The following is a 17,260-nucleotide window of genomic DNA, read 5'->3' on the forward strand; positions in this document are numbered from 1 at the left end:
AGGAATCATCATCACTAGCTCTGAAACATGACTGTCATATATTTTATGACAGTCATGACGAAACTTCAACCTGGTGTTTGCACTTTCTCCCCTTTTGGCCAGTACATCTACATACACGTTCATATTTCAAATATAAAGTGCTTACCCCATGGCCACGGATGTTACAATTCACTTCGGTTGGGTATAAGTACCCGTATCTTCCGTATTGTTCAATAAAAAGCATTTTAATCCGATCGATGGCCATTTTCTCATAGAGTTATAATGTATCAGAGTGCAATGCACCTTCCAACCGATAGGGTCACATGGCGATCACAAAATTAGAAAATGGCCACCAATCGGATTAAAATGCTTTTTATTGAACAATACGGAAGATACGGGTACTTTTGAGGACCCGTACATAATTTTAACATTTGTGGCCATGGAGTAAGCTCTTTATATTTGATATTTTAACGTTTATGTATATGTACGGGCTAGAAGGGAGAAAGTGCAAACACCAGGTTGAAGTTCATCCATGACGGTCGTGATAGACGACCGTCACACGACATACATCATCACCGATTTTCATGTTCTGAATGGCTGCTTTCTTTTGAGTTTGCTTTTAATCTAATTATCTTTTTGGTATATGTTCCAAATAATCAACTAAATTGTTATGCTCAAGATCTGTTTAGTTTTCAAGAGGTCAATAAATTGTTATAAACCCTGTTGAAAATACACCAAATAGACCGTTTAAATCCCTACAATTCCGAATTCCCATTTTCACAATAAAATTTAGAATAATTATGATTTAGTGTAAGTAATTTCACCAAACAGTCAGCTATAGTAGCCTTAGCCTAGCATATCCCAAATCAATCAACGTCTATTACTGTAGTAAATCAATAACTGTCATTAGCCACTGCCCACTTCAGTGAGATGAGTCAGCAATGTGTTTCTGCTGTAAAATGAATCTGCGTAGTTAAACTGCCTAATTTTAAATGATAGCCATCTTGTAAACATGAACTGTAGATAGGCCTAATTAGCAGTGAAGTAAGTATGGACATTTGCTTAAGTACTGTACTTAAGTACGATTTTAAGGTATTTTTTACTTTACTGGAGTATTTCCAATTTACTTTTTCAGTATACTTTAACTTCTACTCCACTACATATGAGAGGGAAATATTATACTTATAGGGTACTCCACTAATCACTGTACAAATATTTGAAAACGTTTTAGTTACTAGTTACTTTGTAGATTTGTATTATTATTACACAACATATACTGCACATTAACCACTTCAGCTCACAAAACATCACAATGCAACGCATTGTGAGCTTGTAGATCTGCTATTTTCAAAAGATTTTTATACATTTTATACATTTGAAAACTTGTGAAATGGGACATTCTGCATAATGAGTACTTTCTACTTTTGATACTTTAAGTAGGCTCCATTTTGATACCAATATCTTTGTACTTTTACTCAAGTAGTAGCCTACATTTTGAACATTTTGAACTCTACATTGCAATATTGAGTACCTTTTCCACCACTGATAATTAGATACTAGATGTGAGGGTTGCTTTGCAGAGCTTTTGTCAATTATATAGTAGTAAGATAAGATAAGATGATTGAAGAGCAAATTGTACAAATCCATGTGGGTTCATGAGGTTCCAATATATGATGTAGGTTCCCAGGGGCAAGAGGATTCCTAGAGCATGGTTGTATGCAAGAAAACAACATTACACAGAGGTCAGTTTAGGGCTCTCTGCCTGAATGGCAATTGTTTACAGTCAACCTACAATCTATATAGCTCCTGTCATTGTATGGGATAGGCTAAATCTTGGTTGATTAATCCACCTGACTGTCAAACGTGAGGTCAACCTGGTGGTGCTGCGCTGTATGTTGGAATTTCTGTAGAAATGTAGCCTATGGACAGCAGCTTCTAGTCAAACATTACTGAATGTCAACATTTTGTCCAAGCCAATCCAGTAAAATCAGCGCAAAGGATGATTGCATGTGATATTTGCAATCATCTCTGTAGGCAGGCCTACTTTCAGATACTTAGCGCAAATTAGAATATTATGCTTTCTAATGATGATGATTGAGAAAGAAGACCTCTTTTAGGTCTTCTTTCTAAAAGGTTTTAGCACCCCTTGGTGGTGAATACTAATATAAAGAATTGACACCCACGAGGACAACGCTGGAAATAAGCCTTTAATACATTCATGATATGTGTTTCAACATTGAATGTCTTTTCCCCCAAAATAAGTTAAATTAACGTAAGACTCGAAAGTTAAGTTAGATAAAGAAATACTGTAAAATGACGAAAATTATCAAATGACCAAAGGAGGAAAAAACATAGAGGTGTTCATTACTAAATGAGGCTAAATATATTGCTTAGTGCTCTTGAGGGATGCAAATTTAGTTGTTGAGTTTGATGGGAGCTTGAGTATCAGTGCTGATCTTCTGTTTGGATGATGGCAAAATTAAGGTGAACATGAATGTTTAGTGTAACTGATTCCATCACCTTGGAGCCAATAGGGAACTTAAATAGCCTAGCAACAGATGTGAGTAGACTATAATGTTCTCAGTAGTGAGTGTTTGCAAGTCATCAGGACCATTGGCTTATAAACACTGCTTTAATCTGACCCTTGACTTCTCCCCCAAAGAGGAAGTAGATCTATTAAAACAGATCCAGGCTGGGCCTGGGGAGGTAACAGCCGCCAGACACAGATTGAGGCATGCAGAGGTAATCCAAAAGGGTTTAAATCTCTGCTCTTACACGTGATTATAAAAAAATCTGGGTTATTCTGGGCAAACTGCATGAGAGAGAGGGAAACTATTTGCTGTCCATTGAATCCATATTGCTGTGCAGTGAGAGAATGTCAGTGGTGCTCAAAGGTTAACATAAGCCCATCAGTCCATCACACTCATGATACATCATACATACAACACCTCTAGATCAGGGGTCTTCAACGTTTTCAGGCCAAGGACCCCCTAGCTGAGAGAGAGATGAAGCAGGGACCCCCTACTCTATATTGTATAAAATTGTGTTTCAGATTAGTTTTTTTTTTTACTTAGTCTGCTCTTTTTTCCCTCTACACCTATAGCCTCTTTGCCAAAAATAGCCGATCTACAAGCTCTCAACGCCTCGCAGCGCAAGGCGTTGAGAGCTTGTAGATCTGCTATTTTCGGCTAATGTTCCCCTCAGAAAAGGAATTCTAGGGTTCAAGTGGTTAATGTAAAAAATCACACACAGATTTGGCGGACCCCCTATAGTAGCTCTGAGGACCCCCTAGGGGTCCCGGACCCCCTGTTGAAGACCCCTGCTCTAGATGAATCAAGCCATGGTCACGGGTGAGTGGGTACACATGATCTTCTAGGTTTCACTCTTTATTAAGGCAGAAAGTAAATCAACAGTAAGGGAGATAAATTAGTTAATGCTCTACTGGTATTCAGGCTTGAGCCAGTAAAGTTACATGTTCCAGAGTATGGGACCATTACGTATCTCTGGGCAATGGGCATTATTTCATCTAATCAGATCATTAAGAAAACCATGTGTGCCTAACATTAAAATATACAGTATTATTGTATTCTCTGGGACTGCAAGGTCATCTGTCTGCTCTAATCACCTGAAACAGGCCTCAGAGCTCTGAGATTAAGTTAGCTTAGTTCTGAAAAAAAAGTGTTCTAATGCCATCTATCTAACAATAGCAGCTGAATCATTTTAAATAGAGCCCAAGAACGACCCACAGTGAGATTGACTTTGGGTATACTTAATCTTTTTTGTTTTCTTTCATAATCACCGATCACAGCTCGAGGAAAAGCACAGAGACAACACAAGTTTAAATATAGGCATTTAATACTTTGAAATGCAAAGTTTTAAGTGTATCTTACAAACAAGATAGTTAAAACAACAAATTGAAAATGTTAAATGTGTGCACAATATATGCGTACACACAGCTTACATCCATTTTCATGGCATAACAAAGTATTGATTTGTGTGTGCTGTATGTACACAGTAAGTTTATACAGTATGGTACAAAAGTGACACTAATCCTCAGCAACAGATGAAGTGATGGAATAAACCCAAGAGGACAAAAATGTCCTTGGTCTATACTATCATTCAGAATTACAAGCCAGCAATGATTATTTTATCACTGATTTTCTCAGTCATGTGAATGTTCTTCAGGCACATTTGTTATGTTATTCATTGTGTTCTATGAGTGTGGGTAAAAACTACATTAAAGGTAGGGTAAGTGATATTTTTTCTTTTTTTTCTTTTCTTTGTTAAAAGCTTAACGTACTATATTCTGATAGTAATTATTGCTACAGAGCGTTTGTTCGGTCACAGGGGTCTCTCCAGGTCTTTATTAAACAGAATATAGTACATTTTCAGGTAGGTGACAACATATAAGCCAATCAGGAGAGAGCACTGAAAATACATTTTCTGTTTAATAAAGAGTTGGAGAGACATGGGAGACTCCTTTTACTGAACAAACACTCTATAGCAATGAGTACTATCAGAATATAGACCCATTTTGCAATTATTTGAATAATTGCAAATCACTTACCCTACCTTTAAATGTGAGATTACATGAATGTAAAAAAAAATATCATAGTGACGTTTAAGTAACAAGGATTCTCCTCAAGCACCTGACAAAATCAGATAAAAAAAATAAATTTAAACGTGATCCAATCTGGACCTGAAAAATGATTGCATAAAGTGTGAAATGACATTGGGATACAATCTTATATACATAGTATTATAAAGTATACCATCAACAAAATGGCACTACAATATTTTTAGGTTTTCCTAAATTGTATGCAGAACACAAAGTAATATTCCTGTCATGTACAGCAAAGGTCCAAAATAGGCATTTCCAAAAGTCAGAAACGTTTTGTCTAAAGTAATCTATTCTACATATATTTCAATGATCGTCGTGTGTTTGCATTAGAGTCAGCCATTTGCTCTTATATCATACTTGGGTGGGAAAACGATGCTGTGTGGGGGTTCCCACCGACCGAGTATGACGTAAGACCAAAATGGCCGCCATGTGTATATGGTCAATTGCTGAGCTGACAGTCTCTGAAATGATCCCCCGTGGGTAAGCATAAATAGCAACTCTCGGGTCAAAGATCAAATGGTTGCTTGGCCTGTATTGACAGGTTGAGACATAAAGCCAAGCACACATGGATGTTTAACCAAGCACACCTGATATGTTTGATGACATACAGTATGAAGAAAATATATTAAAATTGAACTGTTTTCAATTGTGTCATTCCCAAAGTCTATGAAAATAAAATATATTTTTTACACTGTCAAAAGGCTTGATCTACAACGTTTAAATGGTATTTACATTTGCCTCATCATGATACTCCACAAAAACTAAATGCATGACAAAATGGGATGGATTTGCAGCCTCACACACAGCCTATTGTCTTTCTATTCTAGGCTCATGAGATATTCATCAGTTAGTTGACAAAGCCAAGTGAGCACAGACATTTCAGCTCTAAAATTAGAATAGGACAAGCAGTAGCCCAACAAATGGGCTTTAATTTGCCCTATGAAATACCAGAGCCTTCTAATAGAGGACCGAGGCCGTGGGTGTCCCAGCGGGGTCTCCGTAGCACAGGAGGTGGTAGGGTCAATATTGAATTTTGGGTTTTAGATCAGCTTCATGGTGAACCTGCCACCGTCCCCTCCATCTCCTCCCCCCGTGGAGGCACGGGGAACAAAGTCAATAGTAGTTGTGTGTTTGACCTGGCCTTTGCTCTGGCTCCAGAAGAACATGAAAACAAAACAGATTGCCACAGAACTGAGAAAGGACAGGAAGCCCATGGTGGTGGCAATGACCAATGTCTTAGCATCAAATGGGTATGGCTTTGCCATCTGAGCAGAGGAGTTGGCACTAGTTGAGTGTGATGACCCTTCTTCTGTAAGAAAGGGTATGGTGCGGTTTCGTGGGAACCCCCTCACCTGCAGACTGACCAACAGGCTGTCATTGCCAGCTGCATTGCTTGCTGTGCACTGGTACGTGCCGCTATCCTGAACCTGAGCGTAACGCACTTCTAGAGTACCATTCGGCAAAACCCTGATTCGGCCCGTCAAAGAAAGCAAAACTTTGCGGGCTGAGGTCCACGTGATGGATGGGGCTGGATCACCATCAGCCTGGCAGGAGAACAGGACCGTGGTGCCCTCTTCTACTCTAGCTTCCTGCGGCCTGTGATCAAGGACACGGGCTGAACGGCAGGTGAACAGCCTTGGGAGCTCCTTCTCTGAGAAGTCTCTGAATTCACGCTCTCGCACCATATCAGGAGATGAACAGGTAGGTTGACGCCCATCAAAGTTGAGCCGCAAACGCCTGCGTACCACCCAAAGAAGTCGGCAGTCACACGCCAAGGGATTCCCATCCAGTCTCAGAACCTGCAGGTTCCCAACTGAGTGAAAGGCACTCTCCTCCAAGGTGGTTAGCTGATTGGATGATACGTTGAGCATGCGGAAATAGGCCAATCCCCTGAAGGCCCCCAGCGCTATTTGTAGCAGGCTGCCCCCTGCCAAGTGTAGCTCCTGGAGCCTCAGCAGGTCCCCCAACAGATTACCCTGTATGATTGTAATGGGGTTGTATGACAGGTCCAGGTAGCGTAGGTAAACCAAATGACGCAGCGCAGAGTATGGAACTACACTGAGGTTGCAGTTGCTGATGACAAGAGAGGTGAGATTGAGACCGATCAGGCTGTTGCTAGCAATAGTGTCTAACATTGGCCAGTTTGCGATCAGGAGGCTCTGTAGGCGGTGGAGCCGGCGGAAAGCATTGTTGGGCAGTGCTGAGATGGTGAGGCGTAGCATGCGTAGAGTCGCCAGGCTCTGGAGCTGTGACAGTGCCTCGGTAGGGATGGAGGTCAGATTGCTGCGATCCAGATTAAGTTCCTGCAGGTTCTGCAGACCAACGAAGGCCCGCTGGGAGATGAATACCACGTCATTCTCCCCAGCTTCCAGTGTCTGGAGGCCCACCAATTCCCTGAAGGTGAAGTCCAGGAAGACAAGAATCTCATTCTGACTGAGATCTAGGAAGCGCAGACTGGATAGGCCTGAAAACACCCCAACCGGGAGGATTTTAAGTCGGTTGCTCTTAATGCAAAGACTCCTGAGGTTCTGCAGGCCCTGGAAGGCTTCCACCTCTATCATAGAGATCACATTATCACTGAGGTCCAACTCTTGAAGTTGCGAGAAGCCAGAGAACTGGCGCCGTCCCAGAGTCTTAAGTTTATTGTGAGATAAGTCCAAAAACCTGGTGTCACTGGAAAAGCCCTCCGGCACTGAGGTGAAATGTCTTCCAGAGCAGTTCACTTCTGTTGTGTCAGGTCGACATGCACACCTTGAAGGACAGCTCGCTGCAGAAACATCCAATCCAAAGTGGAGCAGGATGCTCCAGGCCCCCCATCGGACAACAGACTCCACAAACATCTTGTCTCCTGGCTGAAAAGGGAGACATACAGTAGTCAGAGGTGGTAATGTTTTTGACAATTCATGCAGTGGTATTGGTGATATCAATTGTATACAGTAAAATTTTGTCTGGCATCTTCAAAATATGGGATAAAATAAAATGAATCTAAAGCCAGATGCAGCATGCCTGTATTCTTTATATCTGTATTCATTTTATAATTATAATTTAATATTAAAATAATAAAAATGTATATTATAATAATAATAATTATTATTATTATTGTATTATTATTATTATTATTACCCTTATTATTTTTATTATTATTATTATTATATTATTGCATGTAGTTTGTTAAAATATGTATATTAAAACATACCGTTTGAATGTTGGGGTGCAGATTTTCATAACCAGTGGTGGTAAAAATGGAATTAGGCTGAAGTCTTCTGTAGAGATGTGGTTATGTTAACATGTCCTTGAGAATGGCCTGTTGAGAGAGGAGAGAGAGAAGAGAATCTTGAAGCAACATTAAAAATGCATGGATAGTGTTTTATAGTCTAGAGTCTACAACATTTTGAGGTAAAACTCCAAAATGCAGTCTGACTCTGTACACTACTGTAAGTTTTTCTTGCAGTGGATTTATAAGCCTGAGTCATTGCGTACATTTTGACTTTCAGGCTCAGTAAGCAGTTGAAATTCGTGAGACGTACTTATAGTACATCTCTTTAATGCAGGCAATGAAATCCTAACATAACTGATTATGAAAGAATGCTTCCTCTCCACATCCTTTTCACTCAGCAAGTTCTATCCTCACATCTATGTTTCAGGCTGAGACACTAGAGAAATGAATTGATAAACCATATCAAAGACCACATACTGTAAGCTCTTCTGTACTCTAAAAGCACTCATTAGTACATCCAGCTTATAAACGTGCACGAGGCACCTGAGGGCATCTGGTTTTAAGCAAACCAACAGGAATCCGGGTCAATGATTAGACAAGGCAGGTGGAGTACACTTTGGGAATAGGAAGCGTTTGATTTGAAATGAGCATATTTTTGAAGGACATTAAATCAAATGATAACACTTATAATAACTGGATCCTTGCAACAAACTGTAGAAAGTTTTCAACTTGTGAGAATGATGCCAATAGCCATGTCAATTGGGAAAATCAATATAATTTTATCTTAATTAGGGAAAATACTCACAAGCACTCAAAAACAAATCAATGGGCCCCATGCTATGAAAGACTTGAATCATAAACTGACAAATCCAAATTGAACACATCAAAGCAGATCATATTTTACAATATTATTTCTTGCTCATGCACTGCCACTGTTCCACTTAAATGCTGGGACAATATTTACTGTAATTGATACATTGTCTTTAAAACCATGTCCAGAGCAACAAGGAGTAACTCACAAACTCTCAGCCTGCTATGTGTTATATTATCTCATGCTGCGGTTTTGAGAAAAGAATGTAGCAAAGTAAAACAGAATCTGAATCATTTGTATTGCCAGTCCAGGTATGTTTGTGCATACATGGGTTTTACACTGAAAGCAACAGTATACAAATATTTGACTCTTTGCTAAAAAATAAACATGAGCGTAAAGGAGCTATTAACTACGACATGCAAGTAACTACATGCCATATCTAATCATTACAAAGAAATTCAAGGCCATTCAAACCTGCCACTGCCGTAGTCTCTCACAGTCCACAATCAGAGACTTTCTAAAGGGTAGTTTATATTTATACGTCTCACAACCTCAGTGCATCCTCTCCATCTGAATGGCTAAATTGACAGCAGTGCCAGATCTTTGTCTCTCGCATTTGCTTTGAAATGCGTAGAACCACTTGTGTCACTCTCACGCCAGATTTACTGTGCACATAGTCCTGAGGATGGAGGAACTTGCACAATTTAAAAGTGTTGATCCCACTGTGCCATCTAGTGAAAGACAGAGACTGGCAGGTGTGCGATGTCGCCGGCTGGTGCATGGGTGTCTGATTGAGGCCGGGCTCTCAGTCCTTGTGCACCCCCCCCTCACCCCACCCCCATCCCAACCACACTGACTGGGACAAGAAATCCTCCTGGCTCTGCAATACACCATCTAGATACATCTTAGCCAAGGATCATGACCCTGGAGTCACGGCAAGAGCTGACCCTGTCTGTCAAATTAGAAAGTGAGTGAATAAGTGAATTTGGAAAATGTATTTCTCACCCTCTGTGAATACTAGTCACATGGTGTACTGTTACCAGTTAATTACACTAACTATTTTCTATTACATATATCCGCCTTGCACTTCTATTAGTGACACCATCAAGAATATAAAGGGGAATAGCACTCATTGCCCATGGCATGGTCTGAAATAGCCCTATCTGTGAACAGAAACAACTCTCCCAAAGCCATTACACACCCTACTCACATTTGTGATGTTTAAAAGCATAGCATCAGGAGGCACTCTATAGACAATCCAATACCAGACTGATTTAGTGACCACTATGCGTCTTTAAAATTTTACTACCAAATGACCTTTGTTCTATAATGGTGTTACCAGTCAGCCTGTACAAGAAAATACACCCTCCTTTCCCCAGTCACCTTCAGCATCTTTCTAAATTAATTCTCAGCTTCAGACTTAATAACTGATGACATAGTCTTGAATTCTCATGCTTTATGGTTTTTGGAGTGATTTGTCATACAGTATGGATTGAGCTGTCCTAGGCCAAGATTTAAGAATGTTGTCCTTGAAGCTATACTGTCTTATTTTGTGGCCTTACCAGTGGATTGGATCTTGTCGTTTGGATTTATTTAATTTGCTAAAGCATGGCTAACCTCGCCACATAGGGTCCACTTGACCGATAACATGATAGTTTAAGTGACGGTAAACCTTTTGCATAACTCCCGCTTTAGCTCTTATCTCATAAACCCTTACAATGTCAAACACAAGCAATATCAAAGTCAAACGGGAAATAACCTTAACCCGGACAATCGTAATACTAATATTTTCATAATCGACTCATCTATTGATCATTCAGTTAATAAAGAAAAAAGTAACAAAAACTATGGTAAATGCTCATCACACATGATCTGAACCCACCAAGAACTTGCTTAATTTATTTACCCAGCAGTAAAAAACATCTTTTGGAATAAAGATCAGTTTTCATATTATGGTCAAGTTGTAGATAGCACATGTTAAAAATGTGTACATGATACATCAATAAACTGCCATGGATTTTACAGAGTGCCCACAGCTGCAGATTCCCCTATTGCTGTTTTTAGTGTTCATCACATTGACCAAAGTGACTATGAGCTCATCACATTCATTATGTTGCTAAAGTGAATGACGCACAGCAACCTAACAGTCAACTGCAAAGAAATAAACAATGCAGTGATTCCCAAATTAACTTTGGTTCTTTTCACTTCTGTAATGGCTCCATTACAGCTGCGTTGAAATGAGATTGCTCTGAGCTCTAAGCTTTTAAGATTAATCTGACATTCCTCAAGATTCCATTCTTCCATGTTGGGACACACAACATGTCACACAACTTGTCAGACAGAACAAACTTACTGACAACTTCAGATGAACAGTTCCATCGTAATACCACAGGTGTGTCACGTCTTATGGTGAAGGTGACTTCGGATGGGCTGAAAGCGTGTAAGTCTTTTAATTCCAACTGAATTTGCTCTTTCAAATGGACGTCCCTCCCTAGTAGGAAAATTTGCACGCCACCACATATGACAGAGAATGCTCAGTGAATGCCTTGCTGTACTTTCTGCCACTTGTCTAAGTACTATTTTTAGTCGTGGTGTGAAAGAAAAGACCTTGGCTCAAATCCCGAAATGAAGGCAGCTGGAACAGAACAACAGTGGAGAACAAAACAACAATCGAGATCGCACAATGTGTGTGACTGTATGTGCTAGGGTCGCTGTATCTCTGTACCGTAGGTGAGAGAGAGAGGGGAGAGAGGGGGTGGAGAGACGGGAGAGAGAGAAAGATATGGTTGCATACTCTATGTGTGAGTGTGAGTATGAATTTGAGTTGTGTGTGTGAGTGCATGCTGGTTGTCATGCTTCTGTTTTCTAAATGGGTCTCTGAATATGTGTGCGTGCAAGCGCGCGTGTGTGTGTGTGTGTGTGTGTGTGTGTATGTGTGAGTATGTGTGAGTGAAAGACAATTTCCTGGCACCTGCTGCTGTATGGTAGCCCCAGAGTCATGCTCAAGCGTGCCACTAGCATGTATTAAAAGGTGGGCAGAACAGCTGAGTGCCAGACAACAAGAAAACAACAGAGCTCTTAAAATGTGTGTGCATCTTGCCCCATTGAGCAATGCCAGGGAAGGTGGGACGTCGGACGAGAGCTCAAAAACTACTTTAAAGGCCCTCTTTAACTGTTTTTTATATATAAGATTTAATTTTGTCCAATCTGTATGGTAGAGTATGTTAATACAATATAACTTATACAATTGGGGTGGTTGTATTTGGTCTCCCTGCTCTTCTATTGAGACATTTAGATCCTGTGTCTAGGTGAGACATGACCTTTGACACAATCCTGTTTCTGGTTTGACACAAATTTTGACCCGAAGGTCAAGATTAAATGCATCCCCTGAGCAAACAGGCAGCCTCTATTAGCTCAATGGTAAAACATTCAGCACTTGCGCAGGAGACCGGGGTTCAAATCAATCCGGGTTACAACAGGAAAGTTGCATAAGCCTTTTCTCACCAAATTTTCAAAAAGTCCCATAAATGTAATGTAGGTCAATGAATACTAATACGAAACAGTAGGGGTGCGTTTGTTTGATTTCATATTCTAATTTGGCATGCATGGTAAAGATAAAGAGGCGCATATGTCTGTCTGGCTTCAAACTCATGTCTGTGACAAATATGATTATATTACTTTTGTGCCTCGGTGGGTTTTTGCATATTTGAAAAGTTTCCTTTTCAAAAGCTCAGGCTTTTGAGACATTGTTGCCAATTCACTGTGGAGCCTATATATTGTCAATGTTGGGTGCAAATGTCTGTGTGCTTGTGTCCACATGTGTCTATTATAGAGTCTGCTTGTATGAGAGGGAGCGTGGGAGACGAGAGAAAGACAGAGGAGGAGACAGATGAGAGAAAGAAAAAGACAGCAGAGCGTCCAAATGATGGAGAGACAGGGTGACATACTGTACTAATAGAGAGAAAGATTGATGCAAAAGTATTTACAAATGTTGTTTGTTTTGGCAGGCAGTGACAGAAGTGGGTCACCATGACAACCATTCAAGCCAGTATTACTACAGAGAAATGAAAGTGGTGTTCCAAGTGTGAGACCGAAGACACGTTCGCACAAAGTACACTGTCTGCAATATTAATAATAGCACAAATAAATGAGAGGAGGGAATCTGTGCAGCCACAACGTGACATGACAAATTAGGTTGTTTCAGCTAGCATTGATGGGTTGAGAGCACATGAAGAAGGTCAATTGGTTTCAAACAAGAGGTGACTGATAGAAAGCAAGATGCTCTGCCTTTAATTGGCTCAGGCAGTTTATAAAAAATGTACCCCCAACTCCTAATTTAATTTAAAATAGACTCAGACAGCAACAAGACGGGGCAGCAGCTTATTAATATTTAGAAGGTTTGTGACACAGGGCAAACAATGATCATGGGTTTGTGCTGTAAGGAAACTCTATACTTTCTTTAAATTAAAAGAATGAAAGTCCCTTTAGTCCCACTCTTCTGATGCAAGTTAAGGGGGGAACCAATTTGGTTGACCTCCTCAGAACAAAGAAAAAACAAAAGACAAATCACTCTAGTTTGTCATGGCTTGCTTTTTCCCTGAAAAGCGATCAACTACTTAATCCTCTCACACTATTGGACAGGTGGGGGGGGGGTGGGTTTCTCTTTGGCACACTTACCGGCCTACCTGCTAATCTGATGGGGCCAGTCCACAATCCCACCTTGATTCCAATTGAGCCAGCCAGCTATAATAGTGCAAAGGCTAAAGGGGACCGACAAATCATTTGGAGTGCTGTGCTACTGCCAACACCACTAATGTGTCCATCCCTGTCAAAAGAGTGTTTTAGCAAGACACCGAAACCCTAGCTGCACCAGGATCACCATTCCTGGCTCCACCTGCTTTCTGATCCCTCTGGAAGAATTAACACCATGTAGCCTTCTGTATGTCTGTATCTGACAGGGATACATGGAGTGACAAATTGCTAATACACTTCGTATAATATAGCATATAATGTTTTAAATGATACCTTACAGCGCTTTTGTATGCGTTTCCCCTTGGCTATCTTTTTAGCTTTTGGTGTGTGCTTTCTTTTTGGAGCAGTGTAAGAAGTTTGACCTTTGAAAGTGTAAGATTGCCCCTGAGACTCATCCCACTTAATCCTGTCCGATCTACAATCAGTTTTGGTGTAAAATGCTGAAACTCTTTTGAAATGACAATGTATCTCAAAATGTGGTATTTGGATATTTTACATAAATGTATAAGATAAAAACAAATTTGGCAAATAAAGAGGCCACCTGAACCCTAGCAAACACAACTAAAGACCTTTCTGTTTGGCACTGCCTTTGATTTTTGTTTTTCTTTCTCTTCTGAGAACATTTGAGAACCACAGCATTAAAGACTCAACTTTGTAGCATGACATCTTTGTATAGCATAAAGCCTGTATTATTGATATAAGCCACAGGCCAGTGGCATTAAATTCTTAACTCAAGGTTTCATACCCCACTGGTACTGAACATATTATCTCTCTATTCATCTACATGAAAACATATGGATGGTGAACTTCAAATGACTATGTGGCCTGGATATTCCTTTTGTATGCAGCAGGCAACATGCTGCGGGCACATATTCTGTCCTGTATAGACTGTCTTTATCCCTCCATATGGGTGTAGAAATGAGCAGAAAACAAACAAAAAATGCTGCCCTTTGAGACAGTTGACCCGGGGCAGCACTGGTGTGAAAATTGAGAGTGCTGCCCTTTTGGTGTAAAGAAGGAAAAAAATATCAAGGTTTTAAATTGATGCTAATCGTATTGCCTTTTAAATGCAAATAAAAACACGGACTCTCCATCAAAAGGTCTTGCCTGAATTCTGAATAAGAATTTGTGCTTAATTGTTTTGCCGGCAATGGTTATATAATACAAAATAAATAAACTTGATGAGCATGTGTGTGTTATTCCAAACTCAGTGCTTCACAGATATCTTCAGTGCTCTTCAGCTACATATGCCTGTTATTAAAGGTTGCGGTAGTGGAGTCGAAGCTGCAGTAACATTGTCAGAGGACATTCTCTTATTTTTTTCCCTAATGGGACAGTGACTCTGCAAGCCTTGCCTCCTGGAAATTGTATAATTATTATACAGAATGTGCATTAAAATCTTATCTGACTGCCGCTGTGACCAACAAAACACAGTGATAGAAGATATATTCATCTGAGTATAATCAATTCCGGTCTGGTCTGGCCAACTATTACAACAATTCCAGATAAATCGTTCCCTAACAAGGAGACGGACATACTTCCTGAGCACAAAATGTCCTCTGATTAAATTGCCTATTTGGCAGAGTCCCAAGCATCAAATCCTTGGCACTCTCTTGATGTGGATGTGGCTCCGCAGCCATACTTCACCATTATGATATCTTTCCTCATTATGACAGGAAGAGAAGACTGACTGCCTGTCTCAGGGGAGAGTTTACCTCTCCACTGTGACTAAACTGTTACTCCTGTAACTTATCAGACTGCAGGTGAGACAAAAATATACAAAATAATCTACCATTAGCCAAGTTAACAAATGTAATGTTTAGTTAGGTTCAGCAAGTAACATATCCAGCTTGAGAACAACATAGGCTGAAAATACAACACTGTTGGCAATTCTAATACCAGCACTCAAGGGGAAAAAGAGGATGCACCATCAATCTAGTTATAGGCTAATCGTAAAATGCACTATAGGCTACAAACAAATTGACTTCACGTCCACTTTAAGGGTAGCTATCAAAGTTATTTCACACAGTCAATTCAAGTGTAGCCTATAGTGCCACACTCAACAATAGTTGCAGAATATAGATGTTACAGCAGCAATTTCACACCATGCATTTGATTTGACGGAAATAACAAATTTGTGCATACATCCAGTTCATTAAGAAAATCTAAATAGTGTGCTGGCCCTTTAAACATAGATATAAGAACGGGAAGATCACTAAAGATGGCTCTTCAATTAGGCTACTGTCACCATAAACAGGTCAAATAAAATATTCAAAACCTGTATGTCCAACTGTCGACAGGTAGGCTACTGAGCTTAAAATAAGTTTAGGGTAGTGGAGCAAAAATGAAAATTCATTGTGATGTTCTGTTCAACAGACTGACAGCCTAATAGGCGGCGTTTAGGACTAAGAAGTAAACAACCCATTTCAGAAATAAATAATCAGTGGTGTAAAGTAACTAAGTACATGTACTCAAGTACTGTAACTTAATTACAATTTTGAGGTATTTTTACTTTACTGGAGTCCAATTTTCAGTACTTCTACTCCACTACTACATCTCAGAGGCAAATATTGTACTTTTACTCCACTATAATTATTTGAAAACTTTAGTTACTAGTTATTTTGAAGATTTAGATTATTCTTACAAAACATATAATAATCACTTGAGCCCTATATACATTTTGCCATTTGAAAATAGCAGATCTACAAGCTCACAATAAGCCACGTTGTGAACTTGTAGATCTGCTATTTTCAAAAGATTTTAATGCATTTCATACATTTGAAACCTTGTGCATAACGAGTACTTTCTACTTTTGGTAATTAGTAGGCTATTGATACCAATACTTTTGAACTTTTATTCAAGTAAATTTTGAATACGTGACTTCTACTTGTAACAGAGTATTTCTAAATTGCAGTATTGATACTTTTACTTAAGTAAAAAATGTGAGTAGGCTACTTTTTTCCACCACTGACAACAACACATTTCAGAAATAATTAAACTTACCAGTTTGAAGGTGCATGAATGTATAGGTTACTGCAGAATCAGATGCTATAACTATAACGTGTATCCCTTTCAGCCCCACACAATGATCTTGACAGGATTTCCCGCGTCTGTTTCTGACTGTTTCGCGCAAGACTTGGAAACATCTGCCTGAAGACTCTCAATTTAATTCGCCCTCCTTTTCTTCATTAATTTCTTGCCACTGCATGAACCTCGGGGAGTTTCAGAATAATTACGATCGTGAAATAATTTAGGTCGACTTATATCTTTATTCTCTTGATGCTTCAGAAAGCCCGCCTTCCTTCTGAATCCGTGATGGTGCTGATGCTGGTCCATCCACACACATGATCTGTTTACACAGCGTCCGGAGTGCTGCTTTACCGCATGTCAACTAGTGTTGCCAGATTGTGTGATTGAAATAAGCAACCATGTCTAGGAAAACATGCCCAAAAGAATCCACATGAGCACTCTATAGTTGTGCTCATGTGGATTCTTGGGTTAGAGTCTCTATTTCTCTAACCCTATTGGCTATTTGAAAATAGCAGATCTACAAGCTCGCGTTGCGCGCTGTGAGCTTATAGATCTGCTATTTCCAAAGAAAAATATTGGGGGGAAAAAATGTAGGAATATTTTCAAACCCAAAAAATCTTGTAGCAGTAGGCTATGGGATCTCTGGCTCAAAATATTTTCAGAAGGTTGAGTCAACTACAAATACATATTAATTTGGGGTCCTTGACATAAAAAATGTTTGAGAACCACTGGTTTAAACAACATTAGGAAATAAGCCGAAATAAGCAACTAGCCTACACTTTAGAAACAAACAAGCAAAAAAAACGCAACCCGCAACTAAGCAACTTTACGAAAAACAAACCCAAAGTCG

General features: G+C 39.7%; 1 protein-coding gene across 3 annotated transcripts; it reads right to left on the bottom strand.

Annotated features, from left to right (window-relative positions):
- Positions 1-5,630: 5,630 nt before the first annotated feature.
- Positions 5,631-16,463, bottom strand: lingo4b (leucine rich repeat and Ig domain containing 4b). 3 transcript variants are annotated; one of them, XM_084052872.1, is made up of 3 exons: positions 16,384-16,463; positions 7,797-7,904; positions 5,631-7,452 (listed from the first exon to the last, which is right to left on the bottom strand). In XM_084052872.1, the coding sequence occupies exon 3, from the start codon at positions 7,438-7,440 to the stop codon at positions 5,641-5,643; it is 1,800 nt and encodes a 599-aa protein (XP_083908998.1). In that variant the 5' UTR covers positions 7,441-7,452; positions 7,797-7,904; positions 16,384-16,463; the 3' UTR covers positions 5,631-5,640. The 3 variants fall into 3 exon arrangements, with proteins under 3 accessions (XP_083908998.1, XP_083908997.1, XP_083908999.1); XM_084052871.1 differs by lacking the exon at positions 16,384-16,463 and adding an exon at positions 10,982-11,245; XM_084052873.1 differs by lacking the exon at positions 16,384-16,463 and adding an exon at positions 10,978-11,245.
- Positions 16,464-17,260: the final 797 nt, after the last annotated feature.

This window comes from Gymnoscopelus microlampas (genome assembly GCF_963454915.1).
Source record: "Gymnoscopelus microlampas genome assembly, chromosome: 3".
NCBI classification, from domain to species: domain Eukaryota; kingdom Metazoa; phylum Chordata; class Actinopteri; order Myctophiformes; family Myctophidae; genus Gymnoscopelus; species Gymnoscopelus microlampas.

Coding starts and splice junctions, on each gene's coding strand:
- lingo4b (XM_084052872.1), bottom strand. CDS start 7,440: ATGTTTGTGGAGTCTGTTGTCCGATGGGGGGCCTGGAGCATCCTGCTC.